The sequence below is a fragment of the Hippopotamus amphibius genome, chromosome 13 (assembly GCF_030028045.1).
Source record: "Hippopotamus amphibius kiboko isolate mHipAmp2 chromosome 13, mHipAmp2.hap2, whole genome shotgun sequence".
Lineage (NCBI taxonomy): Eukaryota > Metazoa > Chordata > Mammalia > Artiodactyla > Hippopotamidae > Hippopotamus > Hippopotamus amphibius.
In genome coordinates this window covers 39,811,085-39,830,444 of record NC_080198.1, presented here as the reverse complement: position 1 = coordinate 39,830,444, position 19,360 = coordinate 39,811,085, and the positions used below count along the sequence as shown (strand labels likewise).

Here is a 19,360-nt window from a genome sequence, read left to right as displayed (position 1 = left end):
CTCCTCATTGCAGTGGCTTCTCTTGTGGAGCGTGGGCTCTAGGCGCATGGGCTTCACTAGTTGTGGCACACAAGCTCAATAGTTGTGGCTCATGGTCTCTAGGGTGCAGTCTCAAGAGCTGTGGCACACGGGCTTAGCTGTTCCACAGCATGTGGGATCTTCCTGGAGCAGGGATCGAACCTGTGTCCCCTGCATTGGCAGGCGGATTCCCAACCAGTGCACCACCTAGGAAGTCCCAGTATTTGCTGAATGAATGAATGTCATAAGGAAACAAGTACTTGCCCCCATCCCCAAATAGGTTTAGATGTAAAATTCATAACAGCATAATTTATAATGACAAAAATCAGAACCCACAAGCCCAGAGAATAGCTAAGCAGATTAGAATGACACCATAAAACGCTAAGCAGCCATAAACACTAAAAATTTAATGAAAAATTTATAAATCAAGTGAAGTAATATAACAGCATATCACGTAAAAAATGTTTTGTGGTGCTTTACCTATTCAGAACTGCAGCTCATATGAAGCTCATATAAATACTGATGTATTAATAAAAGAATCATTGGATTCTTTAATGACCGCTTTCTTTTAAGTTACTTACACTTATAATTTTAAAATATTCTATCAAGTCTGCAATATTTTGAGAAGAAAAGCAGCTACTGTTTCAATCAGAAAACCAAAACAATAGTCAGTATGACTTGAGGAGTGAGGTGATAATTTGTCCCCTTTTACAGAGACTAAAGAATGTAAAAAACCGTTAGAATTAAACAATGGATATGAAACTTCCTTAGCCCTTGCAAAGCAGTGTTATTTTTTCATTTTATTTATTTTTAAAATCAAATTCTTTGTGGTATAATGTACATAAAATAAAATGTACCCATTTTAAGAGAATACTTGGAGGTGACCTTGACTGGGGCTGAGTGTGGCCAGTGACACCTACAGGATGCTGGGCAAGAGCTCACCGCCTTCAGTCTTCACATGTGAGGGAGGCACTGGCTCCTCCCCAAGGTCTCAGGCTGGCTGGCAGCAAGAATACTCCTTCCCCCCATCACCAAGGCCATGTACACCTGTGTCCTACATGGGGCCTCGTGCAGCCAAGGTCAGGGTGCCAGGCCCTTGACAGCTTGGTCTCCTCAGCACACGGGCCAGATACTCAGCTACGACAGAAACAGGAGGAGCCAACCTGTGAACTGGGCGGGACCTGCCTCTGGTTTCCATGAGGGTCAGTCAGCAAGCGTGGGCTTCAGTCAGGCCTCCGTTACTGGCAGCTGGCTCTGCAGCTTTGAGCGTGCTTCCAAACCTCTCGAAGCCTATTTCCTCATTGGACTGATGAATAAAATACCTCTGCAGGATGAAGGTGAAAATTAAATGAGACAATGCATGGGAAGCCACGAGGTGGGAGCTCACTTTGTGCCAGCCACGAATATCCCAGTTGTCACCTCGGACACCTGCCGTCCAGGACTGCCTCCTGGCTGGCACGTTCACACCCACTCGGGCTCTGAAAGGCACCACAACCAAAAATGGGCAGTTGAGGCTAAGGCGTGTTTACAAGGAAGGCTCCAAAGGACCCCTTTCACCCAGTTCAACATGAAGCATCTCAGCTGAGGCAGGGCTGCGGCTTCCTCGTGTTTTCTAAACTGGGCCCAGGGGAACAAAGGCATCACAGCACCATTCCACCATCCCTGGGTCACGGTGGAGCTGCCAGTCCACAACAAAGGTGTAAAGATCCATTTCTGCTCAGTTGCTTTATCTTTCACAACCAAAACCAGTCCAAGGTAGCTTCAGCTGCCCCTAAGTCAGGTCACAGAACAGCAGGAGACATTCCTTTGGCAAAAAAGGACACACTCTTGTCCTGTATCTTGTACTGGTAAGTGAGGCTCCGATCCCGCTGGGCTGTGGGCTGAGATGGTCTCCTCCACAGGATCCTCAGCTAAGTGACAAAGAGAAGAATGAAAGAGGAGGGGCCCCCCAAGTACCTGCTCCATCGTGAACCCTTCCTGCCTCCTCAGTGACCTTCAATTGAGGTCACGTGCCATGCAGTAATGGGGCCAACTTCCAAAACAAAGCTTACTACCAGCCACCTAAAAATAATGGCTTCTCCTCCATTACAATAGTAATATTTGCTCATTACAGAAAACAAGAGAGATGAGAAAAAGTAAAAGGTAGAAAAAACCCATCCAGAAAAAAAAATTAAAGTATTTTTATGTATTTACCTTTGGTCTTTTCTGTGTGCATGCTTTTATACTTTTTGGCTAGATGAATTTTGCAAATCAACACAACAGAATGTGTACATTGAATTTCCAGGCTCAGGAAGACTGGACATTTGTCTCAAGTGACTAGAATGCTCTGGGGGGCTGACTGGCTTCAGAGCCGTACGCTGCTGGCAGGAGCTTCTCCTCAGGCTGTGCCTGGGACACCACCAACACAGCATCTCTGGGCTTGCTCACATGCTTTGTTTGCTAGCCTGACTCGGAACAACTGTGGGTCAAAACTCCCATGAAGTTAACCTGGGAAAGGTGGTGAAGGCTTTGGGGTGATCCCAAGAGAGGAGTTTCAGAAGGCGGAGAACCACGACAGGCCCTGGGCATGGGGAGAACCTGACCTCCCTCACAGGGCAGGACTCAACTTCCACCTAAGTACTCCAGACATCCCAGGCGGAGGCAGCAGTGGGGGCGGCAATGCCAGCCAGGGGAACGGCCTCCCCAAGTCTCTATTTTAACAGTGTTGGCCTGAATATACAAAGCCTGCTGTGGTCCTGCAGAGGAATTCCACTGTTTACTGCCTTCCCCTGTAGACAGTCATCTTCTCTTCAGGAGCTCCCCTTTGGCTGCAAATGGACCACCACAGAAAACCTGCCCTGGTGCACAGGGCCGAGCACCACATGGAGCGAACTCTGATCTGAACTCATACAACTTCCTCAGCTTCCTTGCACCTGAGGGCACGCCCCAACCAGACCACCTCCCTGCCCAACACCATCCCACGGGCAGCCTAGACTCATGGGAGGTGAGCAACTCACAGTGAGCCCCAGGCCCTGCGCACCTGCCCATGCACATCCTTGCAGAAGCCAGTGGTCAGGCCTTCGGCCCGCAGGATCAGGTGGCTCTGGTGACTAAGGCCATTCAGCAGGATGTCATTCTCCTCGTCCTCGGCATCTCCACTGTCGTGCACAAGGGCCACTATGTTTCCCTGCAACAAAGACTGAGATGGAGCCTGACGGGAAGGGATGCCAGGATCAGGGCGCACTGGGCTCTCAGAGCCTCCACTGCCCTGCACACTCTCTCACAGATCAGCCTCCCTGCTGTAGCATCCGCTTTGTGGGAAGCACCCATGCCTGGGCTCCAGGACCATAACTGCAATCACCTGCTGGACAGTTTCACCAGCACATCCAACCCGTACTTCCACCTCAATTCATCCACAAGCAAGGAATAGTGTCCACTTGTTAAAAAGAATAAAGCAGATCTGTGTGTTCTGTTTTGGAGCAATAGACAGCAAAACATACTGTGTGTTAGTAAAAGAAAACAAGTACCAAACTGTGTGGATGGTAGGTTACCAGTAACGTGAAGAAGACTGCAGGGAGACAAGTGTATATACAAACTGCATGACTGCACAGACTCTCTGGACGGATATACAACGGAGGGAAGGTAACAATTACTTTTTGCTAAAGTAGACTGTATACTGTTTATGTCTTATTTTCTTCATTTATTAAACTATTCCCAAGCTTTACTTTTTCAACTAAAAGAAATATTTTTACAAAAAGAGGTTGGTAGTGGGCCACAGAGCAGGCTGAGCGGCAGAAGCTGACTGACTGCTTCACTGCCTCCCCAAGCCCCAGTGAACTGTGTCCTCCAAGCCCCATACATTTCCTCCTCCTTCCCTTCTCTTCCCATCACCCTGGCACCTGGCCCTGAGACTGCAGCCAGGACAGCCTCAGAAGGTCCCTTGACCCCAGCTTCCAGGCAGGACCCTGCACGCAGGAGGTGAGCAACATGCACTGCTGGATCCACACACCCCTGACCAACCCCCATTTACTCCCCTCCCCACTCTCTGCCCCCAGCCTGGCCCTGGTGGGCCACATGCTGAGCTGGCGTGTTACCAGCTTCGCCTTGCTTAACTCTTGCAGTCCAGTTCCTGGGAGGTGGGCACCACAGCCATTACGACTTTGTTAAGATCTCTATCATGGCAAAAATCTCAACAAAGGTTACACACTATCCCTATATTGCATCTCACAATTTTTATATTGTTGTTTTTTAATATAATTTTTTGGCCATGTCTTGTGGCATGCAGGATCTTAGTTCCCCAACTAGGGATCGAACTTGTGCCCCTTGCAGTGGAAGCATGGAGTCTTAACCACTGGACTGCCAGGAAAGTCCCTTCCACTCACAATTTTTAAAGCAGTTTTACACCCATTATCTTAGCCAACCTCCAAAACACACTCACAGTGATAGAGCGGGGACAGCTGCAGTACCGCAAAGGACCAGCCCCATTAAAGACAGTGCCAGGCACCCTTTTAGTTTTCAGGGCCTTATTTTTCATCACTGGCAGGTAGTGGAGAGCAGGGTGCATCGACTGTAAGATTTCTGGAGCTGCCAGAGTAAAGCCAAAGTCCCAAGCAATTAAACAGAAAAGATCACTGCAAGCAAGTGAGGCCTGGGTCTGCCTGGGCCCGCAGGGGTCACAGGCAGGAGTACGGGGAGCAGGCCCCCAAGATTACCTTCCATTCCCGGCACACAGTGGCCCTGCAGTAGTGGACGAAGTCCAGCACCGCCACGGCCCCCATGCCCAGGCTCAGCAGCACACTGAGGTCGTCCACCAGCAGCACCGGGCACCTCCAGGCAGCCTCCCCACTGCCCACTGGCTTCAGGGCCTCCTGCACAAACTCATAGAGCGGCTGCAGGTTCCCAGCGCGGGCCTCCCTGGGACACAGGGCAAAAGTTACCAGAGAGCTCACATGCGCCACGAACGTTTATGAGACTACGCTGCACCACAGGAAAGGGCTGGGGGGAGGCAAAGAACTGAACCCCAGACCTTGGCACCAAGGGGCTCACCATCTGGCTAGAATGAAAAGGCACGCGTGCATGCACAAGTATGTGTGCTTCAATTCCAATATTCCCTGAAGCCTAGTGGGTACAAAGCACTGTGCTGGAACCTGGCAGACCCAGAAATAAACAGCCCCCGAGGTCCATACAGCCTCTCGATCCAAGAGCTTAAGGGACTGGGCAGGAGAGGCCTTCCCAGGAGGTCATAATTGGGTATCAAAGCTAAGCAGCGGTTCAGGTGTCTTGGTGGGTGAGAGGCAGCGGTCTAAGGGCTGCCTGTGTGCCCCACTACCAGGGCTGACCTGTTTCTGACACAGGTGGCCCCACTACCTCCATCTCCCCAGTGACTACAGCAGTTGTCTCCCAGCAACAGGTAGGGGCTCAAAAAGAATCAGGGCCTGGTGCCCAGGCACCGGCCCCATTGCCCCACACTCCAGGGCTGAGCCCCGCTAACAGCAGGGACCACAACGCCCTATAACCTGGGCTCAGGTGTAAACCAGGCCCACCTATTCAAAGACACCTGGGTTCAGAGATAGGAAGGGCTGTGGACAAGGCCACATACACAGGGTCAGGATACGTGGTCTTCTGACTCCACACTGCATCCCAGCCACTACATAAAGCTGAGTCTGAGGGAGGACACAGTGGAGAGAGTTCCCGTACAGACTCACTGTGGCGGAAGAAGCACAGCAGCCAAATGCAGCATCTACAGAGAGCTATGCCTGTGGCTGATCTCATAAAAGACAAGAAGCAGGAAAACCAATCTCAGAATACCGACCTGCAGTCAACAAACTTTTTCTTAAAGGGCCAAGAATAAATATTTTACTGCCCAATAGCCAAGGACAATACGCGAACAAATGAGTGGGGCCATTCCAATTGAACGTTATTTACAAAAACCGGTAGCTGGCCTGTGGACTGTAGTTAGCTGACCCTGTATCAAGCCAAGAACAGAACAAAGGTGTATGCTAGGGCTTTGAGCCAGGATTCGAAAAACCAGCAAAGCACACTGTTCTGCCATACGCCCAGCAAATAACGCTTTCTATAGCCTCAGGGACAGCTACATACCCTCTGGCCCGTGGTCAGGGCCAAGGACCGTCCAATAATGCTGCAACTCCAGGGAGGTATTTGACTCCTGAAGCCAGCTCTGCCCTCCCACACGCCGCAGAAGGAATCACACAGCAACCCTGGGCTGGGTCCACCTGCCAGGTGTGCTCTGGGCTGGGCCTTGGTGACTGACCTGAGGAACTGCAGCGGGTGTGGCTCCTCCTGAGGCCTGAAGAAGACATCCACTGCGGACTTGAGACCCTCGAGAAACACGAGCTGCCCACGTTCACGTGCTGTGGTCAGGCTGACACCCTACACCCAAAAGAGAGAAGAGTGAGCTCCCGCACCTTGCGGGGGACCCGTGAGAGAGGCTAGACTCCAGCTCACAAGAGGGCTCCGGACACGTTCTGAACCCTGCAGACGTGTGTCTATCCGCCCTACGGAGCCACCCATGTCTTGTCTCCCCTGCGTGTTTCCAACACACAATCCCTGTTCTGTTTTCAGATGTGCATTTATATTTACTTGTGACATTTTTAAAAAACTTACTTTCTTTTGCTTATATATTTACTTTTACGATTACCCAGTACCGGTTTTTAATTTATAATAGTAATATAAAGTTTCCTTTTTCTTTTAAGTTTTATTTATTTGTTTGTTTGTTTGTTTATTTGGTTGCACTGGGTCTTAATTGCAGCAGGCGGGCTCCTTAGTTGTGGCTTGCCAGCTCCTTAGTTGTGGCATGCGAACTCTTAGTTGCAGCATGCATGTGGGATCTAGGTCCCTGACCAGGGATTGAACCCAGGCCCCCTGCATTGGGAGGGGGCAGTCATAACCATTGTGCCACCAGGGAAGTCCCTTAAAGTTTCCTTTTTAAGGGCATATAAGTTACAAAATTAAGTACATTTAAAAACAGTAGGTAAATAACAGTAAAGACAGTGGCCGGATGATATTCGCTGTTGTAACTACTTACTCTGCTATGGTAGAGCAAAAGCAGCCATAGACCATTCATGAACAAATGGAGGTGGCTGTGTTTAAATTTTAGATAAATTTTAGATAAAATTTTATCTACAAAAAACAGGGGATGCAGGCTGTGGTTGCTCAACCTCTGCTCTAGACCAGCACTTCTTAAATACGGGTTTTCATGAACTACACAATTAAGAATCTCTTGAGATACCTGATTAAAATACAGATCCCTAAGCCCCACTCCAGATCTCCAGGACCAGACGCCTTGGGGGCAGGGCCTAAGAATCTGCATTTCAACAAACACCCAGAGATGGTGACGCCATCTAAACGTGCAACCCACGGTTCAGCCTGTGCAGAAACAGGCAACATGGAACTCCTTAGACTCCTCACGCCCCTAGACCAGGCCTCAACCACTCACACACCAGCGCTCACTATGTGCCACACCACAAGCAACGACAGCCACCCTGGCAGAGAGGAGGACTCCTGATCATCACCTCTGCTCTTGCTCCTTCCCATTCTACTGATGCAAGAACATAACACACCAGGAGGGTGGAAGCTAATGCTCCAGTGCTGTGCAAACCCAGTGCTGCGCATGCCATTCCTGCCGTGTTGATGATTCAAAGGTAACAGAAAAAGCAGCCAAACTGGATATGAGAATCCACAACTTTCTCATCCATAAACACAAATGCTCGGGCCACAGACATGCCTACATGCCTCACAGACCCGGAATGCAACATGTATTCTTCTTCTTTTTTTTTTTCCTAAGAACTTTTATTGAGATACAATTAACATACGATAAACTGCATATATTTTGAGTGTACGATTTGGTTTTTTTTTCTTATTAGTAATGTGTATATGGCAATCCCAATCTCCCAATTCATTCCACCCCAACCCTCCCCACTTTCCCCACTTGGTGTCCATATGTTTGTTCTCTATACCTGTGTCTCTATTTCTGCCTTGCAAACCAGTTGATTTGTACCATTTTTCTATATTCCACATATATGTGTTAACATACAACATTTGTTTTTCTCTTTCTGACTCACTTCACTCTGTATGACAGTCTCTAGGTCCATCCATGTCTCTACAAATGTCCCAGTTTCGTTCCTTTTTACAGCTGAGTAATATTCCATTGTATGTGTGTACCACATCCATTTTATCCATTCATCTGCTGGTGGACATTTAGGTGCAATATGTATTCTCAACATGACTGCACTCCCTGAGCTCAGGCTCTGACCTCTAACACAGGATGGGAAAGAAAGAGTCTACTCTTTTCTCGCCCTCTCATTGGTTTCTTCCCATCAGAGAAGATGCCGTGATGTGGCCAAACAGCAAGACTGGCACTTCAAAGATCACTGCTGATGGGTAGCCTGGTTCTCTCCCTCTCTGAGGCTGATCTAATCAAAACAAAAGACAAAAACACTACTACAACAACAACCCAGTAAATTCACCAGGTCACAAATAACGGGCCAGGTGACACCAGGAGGTTCACCAGTCTCTTGGCCATCTTATTCTTACTTGGCTGCATTTAATGAGATGAGGAGCAAACCAAAATGAGGTAAGGAGCACGTGACAAAAGCATCCCCACCTCTCCCCATATTTGGGTCCGAAGCCGTAGACTTAGGGAGAGAGAGTGGGAGGCACTCAACTCAACAGCAGACTAAGCTGGGATCTCTACCTCAGTAGGAACAAGATTAAAGCTCACAATGAGTAGGAGAAAACCTTAACTGGTCCAGACTCAATAGAGAAGGGTTTGATTAATTAACAACAGATCTGGTTCTACAAACTTTTATAAATTAGCAAAACAAAAAAACAAACAAAATTAACAAAACATGTAGAGATGCAGATGCTGCCTTAGCCCTTTAGAGAAGGGGTTCAGGATCCCATGATTTCCTTAGTCCCTCCCTTGCTAAGTTCTCCACAACCCAAACAGGGAAGCCCAGCCTGACAGCACACTCACACATGCTTGGCACACACACTCAGGGATCTCATCACGGAGGTCTAAAATATTTACCAGCTTCTGTCCCACGATATTGTAGTGACTGAAGGACTGGATGAGTGCCACAAAGCAGACTTTACAATTAGCTGGAAAACAAAATAAACTGATTTTTAGTAAAGTCTCTACTTACAGTCAGTCTCATATACTTCATACCTCTGGAAACAAAAGCACTGAGGCAGATCTAGAGAACTGAGGCCTTGTAACCTGACATACCCACTTTGATTCTAAGATGTACTTTTTTTCATATTTAATAATTATACCTTATTTCATTGATTCTGAGGTGTACTTATCTTGTGGGATGTATTACTAGGAATCTTAATTTGCTCCACTGAAAAGAAATTGTGGTTTTTAAAAAATTATATTTTTCTATTTGCTTGTTGGTGTACAGAAACACAACTGATTTTTTAAACTAGTCTTATACCCAAGAGGATACAAGGAGAACACAAAGAAGCTCTAGCTACCTTACGAACATAATTAATTCTAATAATTTATCTGTAGATTCTCTTGCTCTTTATAAGCTGACAATAACATCATCTGGAAAGGAAAATAACTTTCAAAGCTGTAAATTATTACAACTAAGAGTGCCAAAGGTCTACCTTGTTTCCTGGCCTGGCTCAGAAGGGACTCAAGGAGAATCAACGAGTCTTTTTTTCATTTGGCTGTTTTCTTCTTCTAATTGATTTCTGTGTGTGAATTGCAGTGGCCATGCTGTTTTCTTCCCTGCATTCTTTAGGAAACATCTACTGCCAGGGGCAAAGTGTTAGTGGGTCGAGCCCCTGGAGACTTCAAAATACACAAGGACCAAAGAGGAACTAAATAAGCAGGCCACAGAAGGACCTCCGGGAGGCAGTGCCTACACAAGGGGTGGAGAAGTGGAAGGCAGAACTGGATACAGTGAGCACATGCCACTCTCTGGCAGAGTAGGGGACAGAACCAGATGGTCCAGTAATCAGTTACCTAATAAACAGCCATCTGGCTGCCCAAACACCAAAGCCCTGGCTAGTTAATGCTATTCCTATTGCTTCCTGAAACACGCTTTTTTTCCCGCTTTGGGTTTTCTTTTTCTGCAGTCCCATACCTTTGAGGTAGAAGGAGAGAAAGTGGTGCACGAGGAAACTGCCATCTGTCTCGGCATCACAGAGGAGAGTCAGTTTCCCCTAAAAGTTAAGAACACAAAAAGAAGAATTAGACTCCCTGGAAAGAGGTCAACTGAATGTCAAAATCTAGTCGATTGCATCTACCCCTAAATTTCTACACCTGGAGACTGTGTGTGTGTGTGTGTGTGTGTGTGCGTGCGCATTTAACCAAAAAGAGAAAAAAATAAGTCAAAATTATGGAAAAACCAAAATTAAAGTGATCATTATTAAGTCACTCATTGTGGGCAAGCATATCTCAACCTCGTAATTCCCAAGGCAACAGAGAATAAAATCTCTTCTCTTCCTCACTCCTGACCAGTCTTGGAGAATTAAATCCTGAACAAAGGATGCTTTTACCATCAGAATCCAACAAAAATCACTGACTGCCCAAGATTTTTAAGGGGTCTTCTAAAAGGTCATCTGATCCAGCTTCCTCCCTATCTCTAATCCTGATTCCAATTCTGTCCCCTAGGTAGGGGAGAGGGAAGTAGTTATTGATAGAGACCTCCAGTATCAAAGTCCTCCTCCCAGTGGCCCTAGGAACTGCTTCAGGCAGAGCTCTGATCATGGAGAGCTATGGGAAGACCTCTAACGATGGTCTCTACAGGACCTCGCTGCCCTGCTCCAGCCAACCCTAGTTCCTTGTCAGTGACAGGGAAGGTCGTCTCTGGGCTGCTGTGATTTTTTTCACTTATAAAATATGAAATACCACACTGGCAGACCTTGAGGGTTACCCCCAGCGCTGTCATTTCCTGGCACCCACTTGTATCCTCTCTTCCCTCACTGTGGCCCTGGGCTTGGACTTGGAAGGTACCGGTAGTAATCGGCAAGCTAACCAGCGCCATTTGGAGGCTTGGGCAGAGAAGAAGCGCCGGGCGGTTAAAATGCACAAGCACCGACTGAAAACTATTTGCCGTCACTATGGAGTCATAAAAAGGTTTTACGCACTTGGTGTCTTGGCTGCCTGGAAGCGCTTACCATTTCATCAGACAGACAACAGTTATGAAAGAAATCAGGCATGCTCCTAGGAAGGGTAACCGCTGGGCGAAAGCTTGAAATTTTTCGAGATGCCGTAATGTATGAGAAGGAGGGAAAAGAAAACAGAGTAGCGAGGCTGTGGTGCCACAGGTGGCCTCCTACAATCCAATGTTGACCGAGAGCAGCTTCAAAGAGTACTTATCCGAGAAGGTGAGGAGAAAGAGGAGCAGCAGCAGCGTTCATCCTACCTGCCGAGCACTCCCGGGCCAGAGGGAGGCTCAGGGCGGTTAAGAAGCTGGTCCCGTGTGACAGGTGGAGAGTCAAACTCTCCTCTCCTCTCAGGCTGCCTCTTTTTGGGCGCAGGGACTCCCACCCACTGAACATGCACAAGGCTTGCCGGTACACATCTGTGAACTTAAGCCGACCCAAACGTCGGACATGCTTCCTGTGGACTGTCAAGGGCATACACGACCTCTGAGAAGGCGCGAGATGCCCAGCTTCCGCAAACCTAAACATCTAGGCGAGCCCCATCACGGGGGGTTGGGGGTGGGGATTGAGGGAGAGGCGATCTGCAGACTACAACTCCCAAGATGCCCCGGGCTCCCGGACGTCACGTTATTTCTCACGGATGCGCGTGCGCCTCATCCGTGTATGCGGTCTTCCGCCACGCTCCCAGGACGCCTCCAATTCCCGACCGTGCGACCTCTTACCTGCTCCGCCTGGTCAGGGGTGGTGTTGAGAAGGTTATTGAGTTCCGGGAACATTACGAACAACGGGAATGAGCGCCCGGGACGGAGAGATGGGGCTACCGCGGAGACAGCGGAGGCTGGGGAGCAAAACCCACCACGCAAGACCTCGCGGAAAGGGCGCGCACGCGCAACGCCGTTTCTAGACGCCGGCCGCAGCCAATCGGGCGGGCGCGTTGACCCGGGCCGCCCCCGGCGGCGCACGCGCGGGGACGCGCATCCGGACGGATACCCGGGCGTTAGCGGGTGCGGCTCCTGCCCTGCGGGTGCGTAGTACGGGCTTCCCCCGACTGAGGCCCCGGGGGACCGGGTCTCTTCCTCCTTCCCTTGGCCGCGCTGTCGCCCGGCCCGGGGCTTCCGGAAGTACAGCCAGTCGAGCTCCTGCGGGGTGCCCCGAGCTGCTAGAAGCTCGAGCTGCATCAGCGACCCTGATGGGCGAAGATGCCCGCCCTCGCGCAAAGCAGAACACAAACATAATGAACACGGAGTAATATGTTGAAAAGTTCTACGGAAAAAAGAAAAAGGATAGCGGAGTAACGATGCGGTGGGGTTAGGTTTCGGAATTAAATAGGTTGTCAGGGTAGGGTCACTGACCAAGTGTGGTTGAAATACCCACCGCGTGCTCCTCCTCGGGGCTTTCGCACTAACTGTTTCCCCTCCCTCTACTACTCTTTTCCTAGATATACTCAGCCGTTCAAAAGATCCCCCACTTCTTTCAGATCTTTGCTCAGACGTCACTTTATCAGTGGGGCGTTCCTTAAGTATTCCTATTTAAATCGCAAACAGCCCCTTCCCCAGCACTTCTTATCTTTCCCCCCTGCTTTTATTTTTTTGCCATACCATTTATATCTACTATACCATGTATAGTTTTCTTCTAGCCTAATCAATCTCAGATCCCCAAAGACAAACCTGTAATTCGAAGAAGTCAAGTTTATTTCATCATTACAGTGAGGGAGATAGCACGTAAGTAGAGCCCACGGGCCTATCAACAAGCAAGGGAGAAACTTGTATGACGATGTGGGGGAAATTTAAATGAAGCAGTGTTTTGATGGGTTCAACTCAGAGCGCAGCTGTTTGAAAAAAGTCAAAATGTGGCCTAGATAGCAGTATAGCCTGTGGAATGTAGTCACTTATCTGAAGCTCTGCATCTGGGCTGGAAATGGAGGCTCCGTTTCTATGTGTCAGAATCACTTAAATTGGGCTGTTTCACAATTACTGATATGCGAGAAAGAGGAAAGCAGGCAGGAGGCATCTAGGGGCTGCCCTGACCCTCAAAGCTAGTCTCCAGGTTGTCCTGTTGAGTATGAAGTTTCACAAATCATCAAAATCAGCCTGATTGCAGTGGATGAAGGCAAAACTAAACAATTCCATCATAATGTTGACTGCAGACTGTGAACATTGTCTAAGCCAAAACCAAAATATTCCCTTTTTCAGAAAATAACAGTGCTGCTTCATACCAGTAATACACCATGCTCTAGTCAGCCCACCCTATACTGACACTTATTAAGATAGCTAATTATACAATTTAACCCTATTAGCCATAAAAAGAATGAAATCATGCCATTTGCAGACACAGTAATGCACCTACACATGATCCTACTAAGTCAACTAAGTCAGACAAAGGCAAATATCATACGGTATCACTTGTAGGTGGCATCGAACAACTGCCAAATATGCACTAATGTACAAGCAGAATCTACTCACAGACTTAGGAAAGAAATTTCTGGTTACCAGAGGGGACAGGTGTGCGGGGAGGAAAAAATTAGAACGTTGGGATAAACATATACACACCTGATATATAACACACATAATCAGCACGGACCTGGTGTACTGCATGGGGAACTCTACTCAGCACTCTCTAATGCCTTATCTGGGGAAAGCATGCGAAACAATACAGATATCTGTACATGGGTAACTGAATCAGGCTGATGGACACCTAAAACAAACATGGCATATTTGTAATCAACTATAAAAATTAAATTACAGAAAAAAAGAAGTCAGGGAAAGAAAGAAAAAAAAAAAGCCTACTCTATTCCACAGATGCCTCAGAGACCTGGGCTCGTATCACATGCCTAAAGCGTCAGCAGGCGTGGGTCCCACAGCTGGACGGTCGTGGGACTGAGGGAGCTGGGGAGGATGAGCCAGCAAAGGATCCCCCCTTGGACCTGTGGTCCTGGTCCCCTAAGGAGGGACCACAATCTCCAGATTCTGGCGGGCGCTCCTACAGCTCAGCCAAGCCTAGTGAACCCAAAGGAATGGTGGACCCTCTAGGCTGGAGGAGCTTTGAAAAGTCACCTGGTCTCCTGGTCTCCCGGTGGTTGGGTTCCACTGGCAGCCTCCTTCCTTAGAGTCGTCCCACATACATGCAACAGCAGCCTCCGCATAGCGGTTTGACAGGGGTTGGGATTTGTCTGGGGGGACGGGCAAGGCTTACGGGGAAGCCCTTGGGTGTTTCTTCTGGCACATTCCACTCTAATTTACCACCCAGAAACACGACTTCCACTAAGGCTCTGGTAGCCCTAAGATCCAGAGTTGGATAGGAGGATATGCTGCCGCCTTGTAGCCATTTCCCACAACAACAGCTTTGAAACCAGTGCAAATGGACCCTTAATATTCACTGAGCCTGCGGGGCTGCAACTGACACCTGCCCTCAAGAAATGTCCCGGGCAGGATACCCAACAAGAACTGAAAACAGGGCCGACCTTCAGGAAGCCAATTTCAAGAGGGAAACTGTACTCACACCATTAAAAGAAAGCCACGGGGAACCGTGGGCCACATGGCGAATCCCTAGAGAAAGGCTATCTCCTCCCTCTGGTCAGAATGGCCATCACCAGAAAGCCTAGAAACTATAATGCGGGAGAGGGCGAGGAGCCAACGGAACCTCCTCTGCTGTTGGGCGGTAGGGAAACTGTTAACAGGCACTATGGAAAACAGTTCGGAGGTTCCTGAAGAAAAAAAAACCTGAAAACCAAAAACTGAGAATACAACTATGATGAGTTTTGGCAGTCCCAAAGCTGAGCCTCTATCTGTAGAGAACCATCATGGGAAAAGACACACGCACCCCAACGTTGCTTGCAGCACGAGATACAATAGCCAAGACACGGAAGGACCCAAAGTCTCCATCCACAGATGAATGGATCAAGAAGATGTCGTACATATATATAATGGGATATTACTCAGCCATAGTAAAGAATGAAATCATGCCATTTTCAGCCACAGAAATGGACCTAGAGATGATCACAGTAAGTCAAGTAAGTCAGACAAACTGAGACCTGTGTCATATGATATCAGTTCTAGGTAAAATTGAACAGCTGACGAAAATGCACTAATATACATAACAGAAACTGACTCACAGCCTTAGAATAGAAACTACTTGTTAGCAGAGGGGACAGGTGTGGGGGGAGGAATAAATTAGGTTGTTGGGATGAATATATACACACCTACATATATAAAATAAATAATTAGCAAGGACCTGGTGTATGGCAGGTGGGACTCTACTCAACACTCTGTAATACTTGTATGGAAAAAACATCTGAAGCAGAATGGATTTCTATAAGTGAATCAAGTTGGTGTATACCAAAAGCAAACAGAACATTTTAAATCGAGTATACCCCAATGTAAAGCAAAAATTAAATAATAAAAAAAGAAATGCTTAGTATATTCCTCTCAGTCCTCAGTGACCTGGCCTGGTCTCAGTTAGTGGCGTCTGAGCAGGCTTTGGTCCCACACTGGACTCCCATAGAGCTGGGGAGCTGTGGAGGATGTGCCAAGGAATGAGCCCCCCTTGGACCTATAGTGTCTGGTAGTCTATGGATCAAACCACAGTCTCCAGATCCGGGCTAGCTCTCGCACAGCTGAAGGAAGCCTAGTGCACCTAAGGGTGCTCACTGTCAGTAACAATCAAGGACAGGCAATCAAAACCACAGTTAGTTATCACTCCACATCTAATATACACACTTCTATATATGAAATATGTAACCAACAAGGACCTACTCTGTGGCACAGTTTACTACAATATATTCAATATCCTGTAATATCGTATATCGGAAGATTTTGAAAAATAACGTATGTATAACTTAATCACTTTGGTATATAATTGAAACATTGTCACTTAACTGTTCGTCAAAAAAAAAAGAAACCCTTCTTTGTGACAGCATCCAATGCCATGCAAACCCTCCTCCAAATCACCTAACGATCTCAAATATTTAATTCTTTTCTCTTGCTTTAATAATATGCCCAGTGGTTTCTTTGTTGTGCATTGTCTTTCACAGCAATCAGTAGAATCAATCCAACATTTTCAACAACCGGTATGTTTCTGGTAGTTGTTTTCTGGAGTGAATTGATATATGATTTCAAACAGTAAAATTTTATTTTTAGAGAATAAGTTTTTTAGTAAAAATGCAGTAGTCACTCAAAGAAATGGATTACAGGAGACTCCAGCAGCCACACGTCCTTGAGAAAAATACTGTTTCCTGGTAAATCTGGCTTTATCTGTGTTTTCAATTAACAGCAGGACAGCTGTTTACAGATTCAGCTAATTGTTCTTTTTTTAGTTTCCTTATTCATTTGAATTTTCACACTAGAAGGCAGGATGGTGGGATTTTTGTCTTATTTGCTCTTATTTCCTAAAACAGTGGTAGGCACATCGCAGGTACAGGTACACCTCACTTTACTGCACTTCACAGATATTGTGTTGTTTTTTGTTGTTGTTTTTTAATTAATTAATTAATTTATTGGCTGTAATGGGTCTTTGTTGCTGTGAGAGCTTTCTCTGGTTGCAGCAAGCAGGGGCTACTCTTTGTTGTGGTGCGCGGGCTTCTCATTGCAGTGGTTTCTCTTGTTGTGGAGCACGGGCTTTAGGCACATGGGCTTCAGTAGTTGTGGTGCACTGGCTTAGTTGCTCCGCGGCATGTGGGATCTTCCAGGACCAGGGATTGAACCCACTGCGCCACCAGGGAAGTCCCGCAGATATTGTGTTTTTAACAAATTGAAAGTTTGTGGCAAACCCTGCATCAAGCAAGTGCATCAGCACTATTTTCCCAACAGCATTGTTCACTTTGTGTCTCTGTGTCACATTGTGGTAATTCTCACAATATTTTAAACTTTTTCATTATTATTATATTTGTTATGAGGATCAGTGACCTTTGACATTACTACTATGACTCACTAAAGGCTCAGATGATGGTTAGCATTTTTTAGCAATAAAGTACTTTTTAATTAAGGTATGTACTTTTTTTTTAGACATAATGATATTGCAGATTTAGACTGTGGTGTAGTGTAAACTTAGCTTTTGTATGCATGGAAAACCAAGACATCCATATGACTTTTTTGTTTTTTAGAAATTTATTAATTATTTACCTTTTTAAAAAAAATTTGGATGCATTGCGTCTTCGTTGCTGTGAGCAGGCTTTCTCTAGTTGTGGCAAGCGGGGATGATTCTTCGTTGTGGTGCACAGGCTTCTTAATGTGGTAGCTTCTCTTGTTGTGGAGCACGGGTTCTAGGCACATGAGCTTCAGTAATTGTGGCTCAAGGGCTCTACAGCACAGGCTCAGTAGTTGTGGCGCACGTTGGCTCATGGGATTAGTTGTTCTGTGGCATGTGGGATCTTCCTGGACCAGAGATCGAACCCGTGTCTCTTGCATTGGCAGGCGGATCCTTAACCACTGTGCCACCAAGGAAGCCCCCTGTATGAGCTCTTTAAGAAAGTCTTCCTGAGAGTAGCATTGACATATATACACCACTGACTGTAAAACAGATAGCTAGTGGGAAGTTGCTGCATAACATAAGGAGATCAACTAGATGATGGGTGATGACTTAGAGGGCTGGGATAGGGAGGGTGGGAGGGAGTCGCAAGAGGGAGGGGATATGGGGATTATGTATAAACACAGCTGATTCACTTTGGTGTACCGCAAAAACTGGCACAACAGTGTAAAGCAATTATATTCCAATAAACAGCTTAAAAAAAAAATCAAAAAAAAAAAGTTTGTATAAGTCAAAACATGTACATAGAGGTAACAGTATACTCAACATGAATCTTTGTAGAAGAATTTCTATGCAGAGCAAGAAGAAATAAAATTAAGTTTTTAACCAAAAAAAAAAAAAGTCTTCCTTACCCCAAAGGTCATAAGGGTATAGAAGATTTTCTCCAAAAGTTGTGAAGTTTTTCTTTTCACATTTAAGGCTTTAATCTATCTGTAATTGATTTTTGTGTTTGGGGTGAAGTAAGGGATACAGATCACCTATTTCATTTCATTTCATTTCATATTTCATTATTTATTTTTGGCCATGAAGCTTACAGGGATCTTAGTTCCCCAACCAGGGTTTGAACCTGGATTCCTGGCAGTGGAAGCTCAGAGATCATCAGGGAATTCCCCAGATTGCTTTTAGAAGTAGCGTGTTTCCTTTAACCTTGCTGTAATTTGATGGATATTGTGTCGAATCTTTAGATTGAGTTTGAGGAGAATTGGTATCATTTTAATATAAAATGTTGGTTCTTCATGCGTTTATCCATTTTCCTATCAATCCTGACAGATTAATTATATGCTCTTTCTATTACAGTGAAGACCCTTGTGAACATAGTCAACACATGTGCAAGTTTCTCTAGGATATGTTGGGAATGTAGGGTGAATTTACCATAAAGCTAATAAAGCTCATTTTTTCATTCATAATGTTGTATTTCTTTTCTTAAAGAGAATTACTCTCCCCATTGAATAAGCCTCAGGTCCCCAAATACGTGGATTTGCCCCAGTCATGGTTTATGCATGTGTTGGATACACCAATGCAAATATAGGAAATTCCAACAGAGAAGGATTTGATGCAGGAAATTGGGTCAAAGGGTGTTGGAAGTAATTGGAGGAACAAAAGAAAGAAGGGGGTTTTACATAGCAGTTAAGAAGCTGGTACTGCCCTTGGGCTGCAGTGCCCTCCTCAGTATGGAAGAGGTTGGAAACCTGAAAACTACATCCTCCAGACTGCTTTGCCAGCTGGAAGAAGCCATTTTTTTCCTGCTGCTGGTGACTCCTCTGACAGCAGCAGCAGCAGCAGTGGGTGACTGTGGGCTGCGGTGGTGGTAGAGAGTTGCAGCAGCAGCTGGAGTGCAGGCTCCTAGGTTCCAACAGCAGCAATGCTTCCAGTGGCTCCATGGCTCCCACCGCTCCCTCTTTGTCCAGTTTTCTCAAACCCTCACTTCAACAGATCTCCAGATCCATTTTGACCTACCGGTCTTCAACGTGTCCATTTTCTTTCCATTTATTGAGCCTTCCCAGAGGCATTCCCTCCCCTCCCCAGCAGGGACAGCGCCCTGGACTTCAGAGCCCTCTGGCAAGCACCCTCAGTGTCTTCACTTTGTTCTCCTCTCTACAGCACCGACTCTACAGCTCCTCCCTTGGGTGCATCCTTCAGCCCCACCTCCCTGCATCTGGATGCTGCTGACCATTGCTGCTAGAAAACACCACATGGGGACTTCCCT

At 46.8% G+C, this 19,360-nt stretch overlaps 1 protein-coding gene across 1 annotated transcript; it reads right to left on the bottom strand.

The window, feature by feature from the left end:
* Positions 1-1,517: 1,517 nt before the first annotated feature.
* Positions 1,518-12,366, bottom strand: ELP6 (elongator acetyltransferase complex subunit 6). The gene is given in 8 exon segments (XM_057706797.1): positions 1,518-1,928; positions 3,038-3,184; positions 4,710-4,911; positions 6,269-6,387; positions 9,047-9,117; positions 10,110-10,188; positions 11,856-12,237; positions 12,239-12,366. Coding segments are annotated over 8 exon segments (1,257 nt in total). The 3' UTR covers positions 1,518-1,799.
* Positions 12,367-19,360: the final 6,994 nt, after the last annotated feature.